We start from the raw sequence: 21,796 nt of genomic DNA, 5'->3' as shown, positions 1-21,796 counted from the left end.
AGAGATCTAAGTTTACTACTGGGTGGTGAGTGTTTGGCTTCTGTGCTGCACTCAGAAGTTGACTCTATGCTCATAAATTTTACGCTAGCAAAATCTGTGGAGCTAATTCTGATTTACATAGATAGAATAAACACAACCAGGCCACTAGTATTGAATATTAAGATCAATTACATTATATTGGAGAGGAATTAATCTCCTTTAGGCAAGTATTTTGTTTACATGTCTGAGAGAATTTTTGGTATTATTTACCTCTGAATCAGGTTGCTTGTTTGGGAGTTTTTTTGCATTTTTTTTGTTTTTTGTAAATTGGAGGCACAGCTGTTTTTGACAGTTGAAGCTGACCATTTAGTATTTTGATATTTCAGAAACACCAAGCATAATAACTATCGTTCTTACCTAAAGCTTAAGATAAACACATAGCCCTGCCTAAAAAGAAAAAGAAAAACAAAAAACCCAACCCAAAATGAAATTGTCACAAAAATCAGTAATGATTACTAAATAATGATAAATCTACTGACAGGACGTCAACAAACAGCGGAGTCTGCCTTCCCCCCCAAAACAGAGAAAGCACACAAGCTACCCTTTCCAAACACAGGTCCACAGGAAGGCGGTGTATGAGCGTGTCAGAAAGCACTTAGGCAACTTCTAAAAAATATTAAAACATGTGAAGTGATAATCAGAAGTTCTTTTTCTTACCAAGAAGTCACCCATGCTGGTGTTTCCAAATAGACACATCACCAAACTTCCACGAGGCTGTAAATCCCACGTAAAAGCCAGTGATTTGTGGTGACAGGCACTTGCTAAATAAGTGTACTTTGGGCTATCCTTGTGCAGCATTGGGTTATAACCACCCATTGCTTCAGATTGTCTAGGGCAGTCTAAATACCAGAATTCTGTGACCAGTTCTTACAATGGTTCACAGAGAATAAAGCAAACACCACCATCACCCCCTGGCTCCATTGAAAATTTATACTGATTTATTGTCTCGGAAAAGATGTACACCCATTTAAACTGCCAAAAATAGGTGGCTCTTCTGTGTTGAGTGGGATTGACAGGGTGTAGATGCACATTTCCATTGCTCTCACGGTATGTGCCTGGGCATTTGTGCCGAAACCTGCCGGCAGCATTTATTAATGTTCACCCTGCTGGGTCTGAAGGGACCTCTCCAGAGTTGCCTGCATGTAGACAGACCTCAAAAAGAGAGGCCATGCTAATAATTATGAGCAGAAAATGTAGCAAGTTAAATGATGGCTGAAACTTCAGGCAGGTCAAGCCCGTTGGCAGGGCGCAACGCAAAAGTAAACAAAGTTCATTGAAGAGTACATTTGATGTTGTTCAGCGGGCAAAAATAAAATCTGCAGTTTTTAAAAGTTTAAACCACATATGTTTGTGGAATGCTCCTTTCCCACATTTTGGCTGTAGGGCCAAAGGCACAGAGTGGTCTGACGTCAGAAAGAGGGACTGAGTCTACACACGCGCATCTGATCTGCTGAGCCTCATTGCCCACCACGTTGGCTCAGTGGCAAAACTCAGAATGGCACCCAAACTTCCTCCTTCCTCATCCTTTGCTTAAAAAAGAGATAGACAGAAGAAAAAAAGCCCTTCTTTTCAGGCTCTTTTGCATCAACTCCATAAGATTCTAACAGCTGTAAAGTATTTATATTACTTACATTATGAATATCTTAGAAGTTTTATGGTTTTGAGTTTGGTGTTTTTTTTTTTTTTTTAATTGGGGACTAAATAATATAGAGCACATTCGGAGGAGTAGATGTGAAAGGTGAGGAAATTATTTTGCTCATTTGTTTTGCAAATATGCAATTACAGGCAGGGAAGCCTATCAGAAAGAGATACACAAAGCGCGTGCTAACGGTGCTTGCATTTTCTGCAGGTTCCCCTGTGATATGTAGAGGATAGGATGTAAATAGTAATTAGAAAAATATTATGTAGTCAGTCAGGAGTAACCTGGTTAAAACCCTGAACACCACTTAGGAAGTCTACCTCTGAGAAATCGACTGCCAGGAAAAATGAGGAGGAGGAGCTGGTAGCAAGGCCTTTCCAATGACTCATACAACAGTGTGTGAACAACAAACACATCAACCGTGCTATTGCATACATTAAACATAACAAAAGGGCATGTCAGGAAGTTTCTTACAATTTTTGATTTCATGACATGCTTTTATTACTTTCTCCATTTTTTCAGTCACAGGTTATTAGATTTACTGCAGCTTTGGAAGGTACAACACATTAGTATCTGTCGGGCGTGCGGCCCCTAATGACTTTCTTAGGTTGCTCAAGTACAAACATCTCGCACTGATATTTATCAAGTGAACACAATCTTTTACCTATTCATTCATCTTAGGAATGAAGAGCTTCATGTTTCCCCTGATACCCAAAGAAAGATTTCAATGAAGTCCAAAATGTTCAGTGCATCGAAAAGGTTTCAATGAAATGTAAAGCAATCTCAGTAAGATTTCTGGCACAATGTTGCTTCAGCCATTACCATTAATAGGAATTGTTGTCCTTTTTTTTCCTAAGTAGTACTCTGTATAAGCATAAGCATAAGTATCAGCACTCTGTATAAGTGCACTCAGCAAGCTGCAATTGCCACAGTAGCTATTGATCTTTTTGACATGCTTAATCAGCCTAATTCTGCTGCTAATAGAAGAGTCAGTCTGGTCTGCCCAGATGCTATTGACAGAAAAAAAAAAGTGTATCTAAAAGGGCAATGAAAAACCCAGTTTGATTACAATAATAAATTAAGTACAACCAATCCTATCATATAGGCATGTATTTGATCAATCTGGTTATTTGAGATATGCAAAAATGGGCTTAAACTACATGAAATTCATCAGACAAAGTTTTATTCCTCTTCTGTAGATCTTATTCAACTCTCTGTTGAGTATTTTCATTGTTGAATTCTCATGCAAAATAATGGAAATAAGGAAATTTCCACCGTTTCATACAGATTTGCTATTAAATTACTTTAATTTCCCTTTAACTACTTATAGAAGACAAAAATGTTTTTGATGAGCTTTAGCCAAAGTACTAGTTGGTTCCATTGTTATTAAATGTTATTTGCATCAATTCTTACAAGAAATATAGCTATTATTGCATTGTAACTCTTTTACTTCTGCATAATGAAACTCAGTGCAGTAAGAGGATTATCCTGAGTTTTTTGTCTGTGGCAGTTTCTGGCATTCATGTTTGAAACATGATTCTCCATCAGGTGTTAGAAACAAAGCACAAAGACTGAAAACATGCAGTGCAGAGGTGAAGAAAAGGACAAGAGTAAGAAATGAAGTATCCTTGAGAGGTTAATGCACCTGAAATATACTTAGTAGAAAGGGAACTATAATTGTTGTTGAAATAACTGTGGTAAATCTACATTGTAACCAGAACTGGACCTTGCACAGTCTCTGTACCTTTTGCTTCTCACATAATTTAATAAAAATGCCTCTCAGGACATCTCATTAAAGATGACTCACTATTGTGGAACTCCCATCTAATGCTTGTGTGGCTTCATTATTTTTAGCATAGCCACACCAGCATAAAATCACAATGCTGTGACTGTGAATATATCCTTCAAATTCCAGACAAGCACTAACCAGAGTCTGATCTGAGTTACGACACCATAAATCTATTGTATTTGAAATCATCGGGATCACATGCTCTACCAGAAAACACTGTTTGCTCTACTGAATGCTTAACTACTGAACCACTGCTGTGCTGTTATTATTATAGTTATTTATTATGAAAGGCTGACAGTTTGATAGAAACTATTCTTCTCAGGCAATGTAGTATGGATATGAGTGCTTGTGTATAACTCTTTCCAATTAATTAGTTTTTTGGTATTTTATTAAACGTTAGCTGAAAGTGATTTTTTTTTTTTTTTTCCAAATCTACAATACTTCGGGCTTTCAGCTAATTAATTGGATGCCACCTTTGTTATTTACAAGGGGATTGCGATGATAAGTTACAGTTCATTTTGAGCCAGTGCTTCCTCAGTGATGGATTGGTGCCGTTTGAAACAAGTTCAGAGGAGCTGTGTGAAATGCTCTGCGCCTGCATAAAGTTGTCCAGCTGCTAAACGAGTAAGGAAACCCCCCTTCTCCTGCCTGCTCTCAGCCATGCCAACCACTGCTAATGTGACTTCTAGAGAGGAGAGTGAACTTCCTTGAGAGGCACTGAGGCCAAGCTGCTCTTCAGATATCGAAATGTGTGTTGGACTGTGCTGCAAAGGTGACTTTTCTGCTCTCTGCTGTGCAGCCACAGGAGTAAGAGGGGGTTACTGGCTCTCCTTTTCCATTCCTTACAATTTAAAGCTGTGGCAGGCACCTGAAAGCTGCTTGATAGCAGAACTTGTGTGAATTTAGTAAACACGAGCATCTTTCTTCCTAGGGGCTTGCTCTCTTTCAGGTGTTTTAAAACCATCCTCAAGCTGGAGCATCTGCAGCACTGGAGTGACTGAGACACATTTGTGGGCAAACAGTTGGTAGAATCACACCTTTTCCCAATAGGTGATGTCTGATGACTGTAGAGATACTTCAAATGCAGGATGTGTTGAATTAGAGTACGGACAGGTAATCAAGTTATTGCGGCGTAAAACTTTTTCACAGCAGCTGAGCAACAACGACTGTTTGTGGGCGGGTCTTTAGTCCCCAGAAAATGACAATGCAGGGATGAGCAACGTCTTGATCTAAATGGGGGATGAAGAAGGTGTGTGCAGCTGTTGAATGCAATGTGGTTTCACGTGTGCAGCCAGGCAGGCAAATGAAGAGGCGAAAGCCTCCTTAAATCCATGCCTGACTTAACTCAGACTGCAGGCTAAACCACTTCACATTTCTTTACAGCTGGTCTAGGCTGAAAGCAGATGTGGGGACGGCTGCCATCACTCAGCTAATGTGCAGCAACCTGTTCGTCCAAACAGGCAGTGTCTGAATTTAGAGGACTGATCCCACCCCCTAAAACCCACAGCATACATCCTGCAGTCACATCCTTTTCAAGTTGGAACTAGAAATAGAGAAAGAAACATAGTTTTGAGTCCTCTAGTCCAAAGATGCAGAACCAGATACGCAGATTCAGAAGCTTCGTTCTGGCAACATGTGGAGTCTAGCAGTGGGTCTGTTCTTACTGAACACTTCCCTTTACCAACAGCCTCACAGGGGAAAAAAAAAGCCATGGACAAGAGTATTGTGTTCAGCAAAAAGAGTTCTGCAGCAGGTTATCGGCAAATGGCTTGTCAGGAGATTTACAGCTTAATATGAAGCCCTGCAAAAAAGGTTAAGATCTAAATTCAAGTCATGCTTCTGTCTCCCTCTAATAATATTTTTCAGACTAGTGGACTCACAACCAATTTTTGGTGCTGAACTGACTTCAGAACATTAGCTATGCCCATGTCAAATGTTTTTCTATTTGCTCTGCTGCTCTTACTGATGAAAGAAAAGAGGGTTTTTTTCATCATCATCCTCAATTCCTTTAACTTTATGTTTGGAAAAGATTATAGAATTCATTAAAAAATACTCTTTGGAGGGGTATTTCTTATTCTGAGCTCAAGGTTATGTTTTTACACATGGAAAGCTTTTCCTAGTTGTTTCATATTTAGCACTTTTCATGCTTAAAAGCCCTTTTTCTCCCTCAAATGAGTTGTACCTGGCTCCATTCCAAAATGACACATTTGCTATTAGTCAGGTCTTTTTCTTAAACAGCTTAGTTTTCATAAAACGGGAGAACAACATCTGTCAGGACTTTTTGTGTTCTAACAAGCTTATCTATCTACTTTACTTTTCACAAAACGGAAGGTAATGCCAGATAGCAGGGAACAGAACAGGTAGAAGAAGACCAAAATCCCAAGTATTCCTACTAACGTATTCACTATGTATTTGATAATGTTCTTATTGACTTTCCAGTTATACAGCTATTGGTGATTGGAGTGGAAAGTAAAATTTATAGGAACGGGCCATTACCTCTACATAAATGTAAGTATAAATGAAAAACAGAGTAAATTACAATATGCATCATAAAGTACCAGCTTCATATTATAACAGTATTGGCCAATACTGCCAGGTGTTGGGATAAAAACTGTAAAGGAAAGATGCTCTGTTCAATTTATAATTGCCTCTCTGTGGGAAACACTCATTGCTTGAGATTTCTTCGAACTAATCCTATGTAGAGCAATCCTTTCTCCCATCCATAGGTGATGTCCCTAGGCTTTGCCAAAGAAACTCTTCTTATCCTATTGTAGCAGGGAGGAAAACTAAGGTGACGCGACCTCTTCTAAAGCTTGAGGAAAACGGTGAGGGAGGATGAAAAGCAAAAGGATTTTACATCAGTGGCAGTCTTGGTTCTGAGATTTCAAGTCTGCAATGCTGCCAGCTTCTTGCCTGGAGGGTCCCAGTATCTGGGAAGGTGGAAGGCAGCTGCCTGGCTCCACTGCCCTGGCGTTGAGACTGGCTGCACCTGACCAAGAGGTTGCACATAAGCACTCCTCCTTGTCCTTTCCTTGCTACCATCAGTGACAGGGCTGGGGGGATGTCACTCGTGAGCACCAGGGCACAAGGCAGAGGATGCCACTCTCCCTGTGCGCTGAGCCACCTCCTCCCGGCACTCGAGGGGCTCAGTAAAATAATACAGAGAAACTGGAGCTGTTTCCCCCCCTGCCTTAGATGTGTGGCTCAGACTCTGAGCTGTCTTTGGAGCTGTGTCTGCGACACGTTGCGCTTCAACTAATTCCATAACATAAACCTCGGAAAGCCTTTCTAACTTGGAAGCAGCAGCGTGCAAATGTGCCCATTCTAGGCTGTCACTGCTAATGAAGTCTTCCTGGGCGGCTTGCTTTTTAGAAACCCTCCTGCTTAGACATTTGCAAGATGAAAAAATTCTTCCATATCATGCTTCATTCTATAGTGTAGGGATATGCTAAATATGTCATGGTGAAATGACAGCACTGAACAATCAGAGGGTAATATACTGTACCTTAACTTCCCCATTCATTGTCTGCAGTAGGGAGTCTGACACTTAATTAGTGCAAAACCCACCAGTCTGGTTAGCCTGTGGTCACCCCTACTGCTAATATCACTTCAGCTGATCAGGCTTTAGTCACGGGGAGATATTATATTTACAACTATTTATTCATTACTAAACTTCAACTTCCTAGAAATTCAAAGTAGCAACTGCTTACAAAGGTCCCTCGTACCTGTACAGGACAACCTGTTCCTCTGAGAAAAAAAAAGATGATGTCATCTATTCTACATTGCATGTTAAAAAATGAGGGGATTTAGGTTGTAGTATCTTCTCCTGGGCATGTTATTCAGGATTTCTAAATTCAAGCAGGCCTTGTTCTTAGTGAAAGGAAACAGACCCTCAAATTAGCAGTAGGTTTGGATTGTGTTTTTGGTAAGTGGCACAAAACACTGTTTATTCCCATGCCCCCATTACTCCAGACTTGGTGGTGCTTCAGCTGTGCCTGTTGCTGACTGATATCTATTGGCATCACTTAATTATTTTTACAGTGCAGACATGACTAAATGTGTGTTAAAAAGCAAGCAGGGACAGTGACACCGAGCAACAGGAGTGATTTCTGCTCAAAGCAAAAGAGTATGAAAGCTGGGAAGTGAGGGAGAGTATTATAGACTCTAAAACAATGTAACCTATCCATTCCTATTGGAAATGGGAAAAAAAAAATAAAAATCTGACTTTCAAGATATTTTGTAATGTCTCTGTATAAGAACTTAATAGCTTAACAACATGATGGGCATTTCATGAAATGTGCAGACTTAGGCTGACAACCCAAACCTTTCTCAGACAACTATTTCCTAGGGAAATATCCTTCCATCAAAAAAGTCTGTAGCTGTCAACACACCCTGCAGAAGATAGACATGGAAGACAGGGACTGGGAATTATGGAGGAGCACATCTTTACTAATGAGAAAGTTCTCCATTCTAGAATCTTATTTGATTTTGAAATGCTGCAGCTGGGAAAACATGGTTGCTTGTAGTTCTGTTACCCCCCTGCCCCCCTCCCCTACATTTTCATGAATGCAAAATAATAAGTGCAAACCAATTTAAAGAACATTTCATTTCCTTTCTAAAATCACCAAGTGTAGTAAAATATATTTTTCTTGCTTATCCTCAAAAGGGCCCTATGCTTAATTGATACTACAGTCTGCTGAAGCATGTAGGACTAGGCACTAGTTCCAGACCATCACGGTGCTGCTGTGAGCTTTTTTTGTTAATTCACATTGTTGGTTCTCTGTGGTTACTTGTAGCAACTGCATAGAGAGACATGGCATGGTTGTTCCTTACCAGCTCATTGCTGCCATCCTCATCAAAATCCTCCTCTATCCCATCAGTCATCTCTTCTCCATCCCCATCTGCATCTGGCCCTCCTTCAATTGGCTCTTCTGTAGAGTTATCTGCATTCTCTGATATGCATTCCTCTTGGATCAAATCAGCATTATCTTCCATTTGTTTCTTTTGAGCTTCTGTAAGGAAAACATACTCTATAGAGATCCAGTAGCCTTCCCTATTGGTGGCATAGAAAAGTGCTCTGAGGAAGAAACCTAAGTTTCCCATCTCCAGATGAGCTAGCTTTGTAAAAATCAGAGTGTTAGTACCTACTAGGCAAATATTGTTTTCAAAGATCAATGCATAAATCAAGCATAGTATCAACATGCTCATCTATCCCATGCAGTGGATGAAGGCTTGATTTACCAGAACGTCCAACTTCTTGATTTTCTGAACTTTGCTTTGCCTTGGTAATCCAATTGGCATAGTCACCATATATTTATCTGCAGCCAAGGGGAAGTACCTAAATCTCTATACTCTGAGAAGCGGAAGGCTGTTAATTGCCAATAAGTGAACAAGGATTTGCATAAGTTTGCTGTGAATATAGCCCAACAACCATACAGATAATCAACGAATCCTTCTAGACAACTTTTTATGGAATAAACTAACAGTTTCTCCCTGTTGGCATAATGTGCTGAGCTAACTGGAGAATACCCTCCTCCAATTAGCCAGATATAGTATTTCCTATAATTTCCACAAAGTGGTGAAAAGTAAGAGCATTTCCATGGAGGCCCAGAGGATCTGTTCTGGTTGGCTTAGTGCAGATAACTGCATTGTTGTGATTATGTATCGCAAGACTCCTGGATATGCTGAGGAATTTCATCAGGCCAGCAGAAATCCAGAGGAGGACTGAGGGAGGAATGACAGAGACAGACTGGCCAGACGAGCGGTTGGAGGGATGCAAGTCTTATTCCTCTGCATATCAGGAGTTCAGATGGAAAGCTTTGTGTACTGAAAGTGAATATGGGCCCGAGATTTGGTTGCGTGTAGCTGGTGTACAAATGTGTTTTCAGTCTGATGGTGACAATACCCATCAGTGATCAAATTTCCAGAACAAACCCATTTTTTTCTTTGTTAGATTGACTGTTCTATAACACTAGTAGGGCATGACCTATCTTGTTGGACAGCCAATGAATCTGCAGATTGCCTGTGAAGCTCAATATTTTTCAGCTCTATGAATATATTATTATTTTACTATAAATTATTACCAGTTGCATATAATATTAAGATCTGTTCATATTTTTTTGAATCATAGCCTTAAACCAGACATCTGTATTTCCTTCTACCTCTGCACATTTATTTTGCAACTTACTTTAATCTCTTCAGTCTTTGTTAGTCTCTACTCTCTCATTTTCAAATTCATTTGCTCGAGACATAGAACAATTAAGATTTTCTCCCTTAGTCACTTAATTTCTTCAGAAATATTCTTGGACTTAAAAAATGAAAAATGGTAAGATGCTCTATACAATACCATGCTAGTTACAATTCATTGTGTTGCTTACTGTGCAAGGAAATGTGGACTGAGTCAGTTATGCCAACTATGTCCTGTCCCACCACCTTCTGCCTCCAACCACTTCTGAGATTAACTCACCCGTGGCAGTGAAAACTGAATCAACTTCGGTCAAGGCTTTCAAAAACAGTTCCTGAAATGACGGACTTAATACATTGAAATGGGAAAATTTAGGATACAGCTGCTAAAAAATTAGGTGACTTGTTTAATTGTCTGAATAAGAGTGTAATCTGGGTTCTTCAGGGGAGTCTAAAGTACTAGCTCAACATTTGACTCTTTTGTGCTCTTCTGAGAAGCTAAACTTAAGATCTTACTTTTCAGCACCCATCTCTCCTATTACAGGGAGAATATTCTCCTCTAACAGTTTCCCCACATCAGAACAGCTTCTTATCCCTACCTTCCTGATTCAGATTTTTATAAACAAAGGAGCTATTCCTGCAATTTTCCCTATGTACAGGAAATCTTCATATCTATATTCCCCACATGGAAGTGCTCAGGGGTTGATAACAGTAAAAGACAGAACATCAGCTGTTGCTGCAAGGAGTTTTCACACAGGTATAGAGCAGTAACCAATGTCTGTACTGAGCTTGTCCAGCTGGTCTGTTTAACCTACGATGTTCCTCCAGGTGTATAACTTTCAAGATTAATAATTAAGTGTTTTTTGTGAGAGTGGTGCAAATTGAAAAAGGGCAAGATGATGGCTTGATTTTTGTTTTGTGTCAACGAGATATTGATCCTCTCTCTGATCCCAGCTTTAGTGAGGCCACATGTCCTGGCAGAGGAAAGCAAGAAATAATATTGCCAAACCATAGAGAAGGAACAAAATCATCTCACATCTGATACCATAAATGAAATAGTTCAGTACTGATGTAGCTTTATCTTACACAAATCTTTTAGCTGAGGAAGCAATCATCTGCAGACTAATCACTCAGGCTGCATGACCCTCTTCATCAGCTCAGGAGAATTAAATGGGGATCCAGGTTTACTGGTATCTCTGAGGTGTTTTTTCTCCCCACACCCACCGACTAGAGCCAAGGAATATGAGGGATGGGTTTTGCACCTGGTGTTTTAAAACATCGATAATTTGAAACCAGTTTTTCATCTCTGAGGATATTATTCACTGCTTGTCTTCAAAAGGCATAACAGTATGATTCAATACAAATCTATGTTTTCCTCTTTAAGCTGATTTTTTATTTAAATGAGCTCACTACAGTCCTTTAGCAGAAGTGAAAGTTGGATAGCAAAGTACAATGACATGCAGGTTGTTTTGCATAGAAATGTATTGTATATAAAAGCTCCCTGAAGTAGTGATTCGCCATCTCAGAGCATTTCAGTGCACAAGTGATTCAATGGAACGCCTTGCAATTACACCTTCACTGATTTTACCAACTTTTGTCTAACTTGAATAAAGTACAAAATAGAATCTAATGGATACATATTGTGTGCAGTTCTCCTGAAAGAGATAATCACACTTTCTACTAATGGTTTACCTTAGGCATTGAAAAAAAACACTCAACTTATTTTGGGGTCTGTTAACTTAGAAAATGATTGTAAATAAAAGGTAGGTTTTTTTAAAGAGCTGCTGGTGGTTTTTTGCTGTTGCTTTTTTTTTTCTTTTTAAATTGTTATCCATAAAATATTTTTCTGTAGTGTTCTGCCCTAGGAAGACTTTTGTTAGAGTTATTTCTGAATGCCAGCATGAAACTTCTGGGTTCAGAGAGATACCCCCTCAGCAGATCAGCAAACAGAGCAGGCACTTAGGAATAGGAGAGATCCAGGTCTAAATATCTTTTTTGCCTATGTTAGGTTCATGAACCTCAACTGCTAATTCCTACCAATGTTTCAGATAATCTTGATGGAGCTCACGTTACGTGTCCTGTTGGGTCTTTTTGGCTTCACTGATTTGAGTTAGGCAAGAGACACAAATCTGAGTGCTCAGGCACCCAGGCAGCTGTGAGTTCTAAGACAGAATTTCTTTCACACATTTCGCCCAAAATATCTTAGAAGTTTTCATCAGAGAATGAAGAGGGGAGGTTGGGGGAAGTAACACTGAGATTTTGCATGAGATAAGGCTTCCATTTCCCTGCTGGCTGTCATCAAAATCAGCTCGCTAGTACACAGCTCCCGCACAGAAATATACCGTGTGATTTATAAGGAAATACCCAAGGAAATACCATAAACAGTGGTAGGAACTGAGATTGTTTTCTATATATACTGCGGTGAAAATACAACTTTATAAATCCCTTATAACTGCTCAGCACGGCTTTAAACTGCTGTCGGGTGAGATCATTTAGCTAACAAAATGATCTCTGCAATGACAGAAATAAAGATCTTGACGAAATTAAAAAGTGGTGTTGGATTTTGTCATTCCCAAAGTTTGCCTCAAGACAAAACATTTCAAGCCAGAGAAAAGCTGAACTAGAGGTGCGGCCAAAGGTGACCCAGCTTCACACAGTAGCTCAGGTTGGAAGGGATCTCTGGACTCTCCAAGTCCAACCCCTCTTCAAAGCAGAGCCAAACTCAGCTTGGTCCAGGTCCATGGGACCTTGGCCCAATGAGTTTTGAATGTCTCCAAGGATGGAGCTACTGCAGTTTCTCTAGGCAACCCGCTATACAGTTTTGTTGCATCTCTTTTCCTTATATCAGACAGCAATTTCCCTTGCTGCAACTTGGGACTATTGCCTATTGCCCAGGTAATAATTCCTGATATAGAGCATCTAATAATTCTTCATGTGGATAGTACAGGCATGCCCAAGGTCAACCAACTCTAACTTAATCCTCTTCAGTCAATTTTTTAGTGATGTTTTGTTTCCAGAACTTCTACTAAGAATCTTTTATTATCTTGAAATGATGTTGCATGCTCTGAGAAGAATATTAATTTATCCTCCCAATAGCTCTACCTGAGACCTAATTTACCTTGTTTAGGCCTCCATTATGTAGCAAAATTTCTGGAAAGCTTCAGTTCTCACTAATCTGTCTGCTTGACTGATAGCTAGGTTGTAATTTAATTCATTTGACTACAAATTGCTTTTACCTACCTGCTTCAGCTTTTTGCTGCTTTTCAATCTTTTCCAGTCTCCCTAGCAAGGAGTCAATTTTTGTTTTGATTTGGGTTAATTCCTTCTTGATTGTTTGCAACTCATCTGATTTCACTGTGGAAAGAGAGCAAAGATGCAGAACATGAAATAAACTATATTTGCAGCCCCCCATGAAAAAAACATGTTCTATTTTCTTTCCTCTGTAGTACAAAGTCTACCATCTCATTTCTTTCAGTATCTTTAGAGATTTAACTTTTAAAAAGAACATTGATATTTAAAAATGCTGAATCCATGCTAGGAAATCACAGGATTCTAAGCTCTAATGGCAAGAGGTTATGTGAGGTGTGTTGCTCTGTAATAAGCATCTTAGGCAAAACATCTCAAGGGCATTCTTAGTAAATCCAAGTAACTTTTACTGAAAAACAGCCTATAGTGAAAGAATGATTCAAATATGACAGACAGTTCACAGTCTTGCAATCCTATTTTGCTGGACTATTTTGTAATAATTGTTACAATAACGAAAAGTTCCCTCGTGGTAGCAGGAGGTATTTTTCAACAACAAGTGGTAACATAAATGCTAGGGCTGCCAGGAACACAATGTTAGGTTTCAGTCAACAACTTCATTGCAATAGGTGTTATTGCTTAAAAAGCTTTCAGTTCTGGTAATTTCTTGAACTTTTTCCAGCTATGGTTAACATATGAAAATATTTCTTTTTGTGATCATGTCCAGGGACATAAAGGCAACACCTCTAAATTAAGAACTGAAGTTTCCAAATCTTTGTTGCATTGCATTACTCTTCTTTTATGTTCTTTATTGCACTAACATAGTTTAATGTAAGAAGGAGTAGCTGCTTTGGAGGTGTTTTAGCTTCAGAAGAAACAGCACTACGACACTCATGAATGACCTCATTATTATGGCATTATCAGGACACGTTTTAATACTCAGAAGACAGTCCAAACAAATCCACTTGTCCTGTCTGTGCTAGGATATCATGTTGAAGAGCCCTTGAGGAGAAAATGGAAACCTTGTGCTATCATTGGAGAATAAAGTCATTTGTAAAGGACAAGAGTAAGTAACCCAGCTGTCTCTTATGGCTCTTGTAGGAAGAAATGAACCATCACCTTAAACTGTGAGGGACTGGCAATGGAAGAGCACTGAGCAATATTACTCCTCCATCCTTATCATTGCTGAAGGAGGATGTGCACTGACTTTGGTGTGCATATCCAGAGCAATGGGAGAACCCTTAGTGAGCCTGGAAAAAGGGTCTCTTGGCTGCATCTTGCCATATCAGTCCCATTCACTGACTCCTGGGCATGTGTCTCATCATGGTGTCTCATAGGTATTTTTTAATAGACAGTCAAAATCTGAGGACGAAGCGTGCAGGCAAGGTGCTGCCTGCTTCAGTGGCAGTAAATGAGTAAGGTTTTGCTTCAAAATCAGCTTTGTTGCAAACTTGCAGCATATTCACTGAGGTTGAAACCAAGGCTTTTTATCTTAGAGTTTAGGTCATGTGTATTGTAGTTATAAGAAGTCAGAAAGGCAGTAGGTTGCCATATGCAGTAATGAACATGTTTAATCATGTGCTCATATTGAGAAATTGCATATCTCACACTATCACAGGTGGCTGAAACCTCTGAACTCATCTTGAATGAATGGTAGGACTCAGAGAACAAAGCTTAAAGCATCTTTGTGCTAGACTCTTAAATGCTATACAGTATTTGATGGAATTATTCTGGATATTCATAAATCAAGGCCTTAAAATGTCCTTAGAGAAATAATGGGTCACTGTCCAATCCTCCAGATCTGTAACAAAATGTTAAGATTCTGACAACTGTATATTTAGAAGGTTACTGCTTCCTTGAGGGCAGTAGTTGGTCTGGGCTGGAGTAGCAAGGCAGCACAAATTCCAGGACAAAATGGTGTGAATCTGTCCAATGGGAAATGCTAAGTGTCTACAGCAACCCACTATGAAGCCAGCAGGCAACAGAAACTGTGCAGCCAAGCTGGTGGGTTAGAGGTGCTGCCTCGACTGGCAAACAGCAGGCTTGCCAAGGCTAAAAGGTCAGAAGTGACACCACAAGGACTTAATGATATTTTTCCCAGTCTAAAAAGCAAAGTAGAAAACATTTGCACTTCTGAATTTGGTGAGGAAAGAGGCACATACACATGGCTACTGTTCAACTCGGGTCAAACCTTCTTCTTCACAGGGGCTTCCCTGTGGTGTCTCAGTGAGAAAACAGTTTGGGAAGAAGACTGCACCAGAGGGAACACAGACACAACAGTGAAAATTCAACAGCATACAAAAATGTTAAAAACAACTGAGGAGCTTTATTGCTACCTTGTGGAATTCCCCTCTGCCAAAATTATTTCCTTAAGCTTTGGTCACTTAATCTGCAATTTATCATTCACATTTAATGCGATGATTCCATCGTACAGTCAATCACTACAAATTAGCACTAAAAAGGACTGAAAGAAAAAAGGGAAAAAATTTTCAACAAATCTACACAACAAATTCCAAATTTCCACTTTGGTTCCAACATTGCAATGGTGTGTGTATGTGAGTTGTTTGTTGCCTTGATTTGCAGGGAATTGTACAAATCTTCGAAATCATTCTCCTAGAGAAATTCCACTCTCAATTATATTGTACAGGGTATTTCCATAGGGAGCAGTGGTTCCTAAAGACAAATTATAAAGGGATCTGGTGAACAACAAGCAGAGTATGTTCCAGCAATGCACCCTTGTGATAAAGAAGCTCGTCAATATCCTGGGCTGCATTAAGAGGAGTTTTGCCAGCAATTTGAGGCAGATGGTCTTTCCCCTCTCCTCAGTACTCATGAAGTCCCATTTGGAATACTGTGTCCAGTTCTGGGCTCCCTGGTACAAGAAGAAATGAAGAAGACAAAGCTAGGTTCTTCTCAGTAGTGCCCACTAACACATCAAAGACCCTTGGCATCAATTAAAGCACATGAAATTTCATCTTAACATAAAAAAAAGATATACTTTTTTTTTTTTCTGCAGGGAGGGTAAAACACTTGCATAGGCAGCCCAGAGAGGCTGTGGAGTCTCCATCCTTGGAGGTATTCAAAAGCCATCTGGACACAGTCCTGGGAAGCCTGTGGCAGTTGGACCAGATGAGCTCCAGAGGTCCCTTTCAACATCAGACCTTCGGTGATTCTGTGATTCTGTGGTGGAGAGCTTGGGAATAACTTCAGGCTTTTAAGCACAGTGTTATGACAAAGACAAAATGTAGAGACTGTAAATACTGTACTTCAGGTGTCCTGCTTTAAGTATATAAATTGTCTTTTAAAACATCATGGCTTTTTTTTTTCTTTTAATTTTAACTTTGTTCTTATGCAAGAAATAAAGCAGTTGATAAGCATGAAAACAGAGCTGCGTCTGCCCAAAATATCTGTTCATCTGCTTTTGTGTAGTAGAATAGGAAAATAAAGTAGCTTACTGCTTTTATTTTTTCCTTTTAGCAGATAAGCAAAGGCCAGAAGGTGACAGAAATGCATGTATTGAAAGGGAAAGAAATTACTCATGAAATTCCTCAATCACTGATACCAAAATGGCTAAATATCTTCAACAATTTTTCATGCAAAATAAGTAAATAAACAGGTAAAATTTGCTGATGTCATGAAATCAGAAGGTATCCTCTATTCCGAGTGAATTGGAATGGAAGGAGCAGTCAGGTGATTTTCAGGAAAGCCACATTAGAAAAAAGATGAAATGCAATTGCACTGAAAAAAAAAGAAAGTCCTACACTTGATTGACTAACAGCAGAGCTCCTATTCTTAACATGGAAGCTCATCAGAGGAAAAAGAAAGTAACAGAATTATCCTTGGGTGTCGTTGCAATCTCAGGTTGACAATAGGCTATCACCATAATGCAGCCATGAGAAAGAAAATGCAGTGCCAGGATGTGTCAAATGATGTATTGCTAAACACGGGGAAGTACAATGCCATGTGGAATAATGTGTGCAGGTTGAATCACTGAATTCTAGCAGGTATGTAGGGAGAAGGGCCATGAGGATGACCATAAGAATGGAAAATCCGTAATGGGACAAGAGTTTTGCTTGTTTGCCTGGGACAAAAGGAGGTAAAAGAAAATAAAGCTTTTAAGCTAAGACAGTGTTGGCAAAGCAAATGGATATGAACAAATAAAAAACAAATTTAAGATAGAAAATAGAAGAAACAGAGAGACAAAACCCAAACCTTAACTACTTTGAGATAGAGCTTAAAGGATTAGATGATGGGGCTACTTGCAACAATAAGGAATTAGATTCAGTGACCCTTTCCAGCCCCAAGGAATACAAGGGCCTTTCAGAATATACCTTTCTTTGAAGCATCTACCACCAAAAGAGATAAACTGCATCCAGCTCAAAACAAGAGATTCAAAATTGAGGTCCATCACATTTTCAGAAAGGAACATGTTACAGTTCAATTACAGCTGTATTTGTGAAACATTTTTTGTCATAACTACAGATTGATTCATCCACAGAGTATGATTCAGATTTCTATGAAAAGAAATGTCATGTCTTTTTATCTAAGAGTTTCATGTTTAATATAAAATATTTTATCATGTTATATTACTTTAGATTTCACTGAAAAATAGGTGAGGAAGCTAAATATAAACTATATGAGTCAAAATGAATTAATTTAAAGGCATAATCCAGTACATATTATGACATTTTAAGTGTCTACTCCTTAATCTGAAGCACACAAGGTATAAAAGAATTTGATTAGTGTTTTCTTTCTGTTTTCAGGAGTGTAAAATAGAAGTGCATACTCCAAAGGCTTCAGCCTCTATATTGTTAGAAAAAGTGAGTTTTTCCAAGTTCTAAATTGCAATCTGCATCTGCTACTTCATATCATTAACATGAAGAACTGCTATGTGCAGTTTCCGTACCAACATGTTTCATTTTACGAGTTACTTCTGATAATGTGAAAACACTGATTTTTTTTTTTCCTAGTCTTTTGAGTTAAAAAGAAAATAAAATATTTTCAACCGATCCTTGAAAAATTATAGATCCAAGAAAGAAATCAAATCCTCCTAACTTATTTTGTGTTTTGGAAGCAAACTTAGAACACATATTGCCACTTTTTTTGGTTAAAAAAAAAAATTTACTGCCCTGACAGACATTATTTTTGCAGATGTACTTATCAACGAGCAAGGCATCCTTGGTATTATGTTTTTATAACATCTTTGCTGTGTGCGACAACAAACTTCTCTCTTTGGATTGCTGGTTTTCAGAAGTGACTCACTCTAATCCTGGTAATTTCGCTGAGGGGGTCTCCTGTGTTCTGATCTTTAATACTATATGGGTTCATTTTCTGGATCCAGTCTGAGTGTGGAGAACAGCTATGAGAACAGTTATGCCTATGGGATTTCTACCTAAATCTGAAAGTCTATTAAAGGGATGTGAACTCATGAGAGTTTCTTTATTTGGGGATGAAACCTTTCAAGCATAGGCAATACCATTTTGACATAGTTAATTCTGAACCTGCAGTTAAGCTGTTTTAAAGCCTTGAATTTCATTAAAATCCAAAATATCTTCCTTCCCACAAACTATGTTTCTACTTATTGAAGAGATCCTTTATTTAACTAGCAATAAATTAGAATTAGAATTAACAGTGCATTAGTTCAAGGGGTTCAGATTAGTACCGTAGAGTAAGGGGCAACAAAATACTAAATTGCTTCATCCCTCAATTCAATATAACCAATTTTTCCAAGAAAATGGCAAAAAAAAAGCTGAAAACCCCACATTCTCTACTTTCCAACCTGAAGGTCCTAAGGGAATGGCTTGGTTATTTCTCTGATAAACGTCTTACAATAAGCTGATTACGTTCCTGTCCAAGTCAACAAAATCATGTTTCTACCTCTATGATAGGTTGGTTGGACTTGACAAAAAGGGAAGTAATTCTATGGGGAAATCAAGCATGAAGGTCTGTATACTGTGTGTCTGACTCCTTTTAAAGGTGTGCTGCATGCAGAAAGAATATATTCTGCAATTTATTCTGGCATGATAAATAGTCTCTGCAGCTGTGCTCCAATTGCCATTGTAAAGAACTAGGTGTGGAAACCCAAAAGGGGTCAAAACATCAGCCCACATTTTAGTGTTACATCTTGCAGCTGCCCCTTCAGTGTTAAAGGGCTGGATCTTGTCACCTGGAGCTTTAAGTCTAACATTTTTAGAATTCACATTACACCCAAGTATATTGAAGGATACTTTCACCAGGGCATAACACTGTCTGTTAGGATCTCTACACTCCTGGTTGTACTTCCGTTAAATAATGTATAGGTTCTGCAACATTTACCATGTTATGCAGACAGTATTTTGGACATCTTATAGCAAGTGGTTATGAGTACTTGGACTAGGGTTGAATCCTATAATCTACACAGAATCACAGAAGCACAGAATGGTAGAGGTTGGAAGGGTTGTCTACACATTGTCTAGTTCAACCCCTTTGCTAAAGCAGGTTCACCTAGAGCAGGTTGAACAGGACTGCATCCAGGTGGGTACTGAATATCTCCAGAGAAGGAGACTCCACAACCTCTCTGGGCAGCCTCTTCCAGTGCTCTGCCACCCTCAAAGTAAAGAAGTTTTTTCTCATGTTGGGACAGCACTTCCTGTGTTCCAGCTTGTGTCTGTAGCCCCTTGTCCTCTCACCAGGCATGGCTGAGAAGTGCCTGATCCCATCTTCTTGGCACCAGCCCTTTAGATATTTCTAAGCATTAATAAAATCCTCTTTCATTTTTCTCTTCTCCAGGCTAAACAGACCCAGGTCTTTCAGCCTTTCCTCATAAAAAAGGTGCTCCAGTCTCCTGATGATCTTAGTAACCCTCTGTTGGACTGTAGTAATAGTAGTTCCTTATCTTTCTTGAACTGCGGGGGGCGGGAATGGGGCAGAACTGGACACAGTGCTCACCAGGACCTCACCAGGGCAGAGTAGAGGGGGAGGATGACCTCCCTCGACCTGCTTGCCACACTTGCCCCAGGAGACCATTGGCCTTCTTGACCACAAAGGCACATTGCTGGCTCATGGTCAACTTGTCCAAGAGGATTCCCAATTCCTTCTCTGCAGAGCTGCTTCCCAGCAGGTCAACCCTTAATCTGTACTGGTGCAGGGGGTTATTCCTCCTCAGGTGCAGGACCCTACACTTGCCCTTGTTGAACTTCATTAGATTCCTCTCTGCCCAACTCTCCAGCCTGTCCAGGTCTCGCTGTACAGTGGCACAGCCTTTGGTGTGTCAGACGCTCCTCCCAGTTTTGTGTCATCAGCAAACTTGCTGAGGGTACACTTTGTCCAGGTCTTACATTATGCGTTACTTAAGTCCTGACATGATATTACAAAACATTTTCTGAAATGCAGAATAAATAATAAAACAAATTTTGTGATTAATCTGAGGAACAGATATCTATATATTAATGTAATATGCTCTGTCCCACTCACTACAATGAAAACACAGATTTCTGGGTGAGAGATTTCCTTGACATCTATTGGGATATGCTAAGGTCCTCAGGTCTCTAGAAGAATGTTAGAGTTATCCTTGTTCTGGACAACAAAAGATACATAAACCTATCTGCAAATAATGCATCTTCTCAAAGGCAAAGTGAGTCCAAGAAGTACATTCTTATTTCATCACGCTTTAGGAAAATTAGTGAATTGAATCCATAGATACTGCTAAATTTTCATATGGATAAGACAGCAGTAAAGGAGGAACAAAGGAGATCTAATGAATGAATCTGTAAATGTATGTATTTACTATAGCTTTGATTCACTGTGTGAAAACCCAAAGACTCAAGGGCTGGAAAAGACCAAAAAAATACTTTAAAATCTAGATCTACTGAAGTGAAGATCACGAGCTGTACAGCCAACAGAACCTGTCTTTTTCAGAATGTCATCCTTTCCAAGGAATGGCTTGAGCTCCTTGTTCATCAGTGTACAAAATTATCTTTAGCTCTGTTTATAACATTTCTATTCTTTCATTTACATGCATATTTATTACATGTTTTCTTTCAAGGTCTCTGATACCATCAGTTCATACAATAGGATCCTAATCAGCTCCCTAGAGGTCCATCGTCTTTGTTAGATTCTACTGTGTGAGATTTGGATATGCTATTCAAGAAGAGTATATAATTGGCTCATGTTGATGCCATGATTTAGCCCTCTTGCAGTAAGATATACTGTTGGTGGATTCACTTATTTCATGGTTGTGTGTAGGACAGCATGATGCTTGGTTGGCCGGTCTGGTACTTCAAGTGTCTTATTGAAGTCCCTTCATTCTTTCTAATATCTGATCCCTACCTGATCTTTCTCTTCCTCTTCCAGTGACGCTTCCAAGGACAGTATCACTCCACATAAGGGGCAGGGGAAGACAGGTGGGTGCTGAAAGATGCACGAAGAGGAAGATGAAGTTCTCAGGACATATTATGGGGTGGGGAGCTTGGTGAACATGGAGGAAAGAATGCTTACTGTTCATCAATTCTTCTAAGGTCAACTCCCTAAAGAAGGGTTGAATAGCCCCAAATTGCCAATCCTGTTTTGGACTCCCTTTAGAACAGGCAAAGACACCGTTCCTCTTTCTACCTTCAGAGGGGTCTGGCAAAAAAAACCCCACACACAACCCAACCTCCCTCAGCCCCCTCCAGCCCACACTCTCCCTCCTCCCCAGCTCACATATAACCCTCAAGTCTCTACAGAAATCAGTGTGCCTCTGTCTATAACAAGATTATTAGCTTTGCTTTATTATCAGCTCTTCACAAGACCTCATGGTGCATAAGGAGTCAAGATGATAGGTGATTTTAAATAGACTTCTGAGGCTAAGGGAGCAGGTCAAATGTTGTTGAAGGGATTTCCTTCAAAAATGGCACCAATGTGCTCTTTGACTTGCAGGAAAGGCA

General features: G+C 39.5%; 1 protein-coding gene across 5 annotated transcripts in view; it reads right to left on the bottom strand.

The window, feature by feature from the left end:
- The window catches only part of RALYL (RALY RNA binding protein-like), a 429,417-nt gene that overhangs the window by 9,874 nt on the left and 397,747 nt on the right, over positions 1–21,796 (bottom strand). For 4 of the 5 annotated variants that reach the window (XM_014965562.1, XM_014965563.1, XM_014965561.1 and 1 more), the window contains 3 exons: positions 21,201–21,281; positions 12,891–13,004; positions 8,301–8,479 (listed from right to left, as the gene is read on the bottom strand). In XM_014965562.1, the coding sequence (XP_014821048.1) occupies positions 8,301–8,479; positions 12,891–13,004; positions 21,201–21,281 (374 nt within the window). The remainder of the gene's footprint in view (positions 1–8,300; positions 8,480–12,890; positions 13,005–21,200; positions 21,282–21,796) is intronic. The other variant, XM_014965564.1, reaches the window with a different exon arrangement.

This window comes from Calidris pugnax, unplaced genomic scaffold (genome assembly GCF_001431845.1).
Source record: "Calidris pugnax isolate Ruff unplaced genomic scaffold, ASM143184v1 scaffold41, whole genome shotgun sequence".
Lineage (NCBI taxonomy): Eukaryota > Metazoa > Chordata > Aves > Charadriiformes > Scolopacidae > Calidris > Calidris pugnax.
Note: the sequence above shows the minus strand (reverse complement) of the source record. Positions and strands in the feature narration are given on the sequence as shown.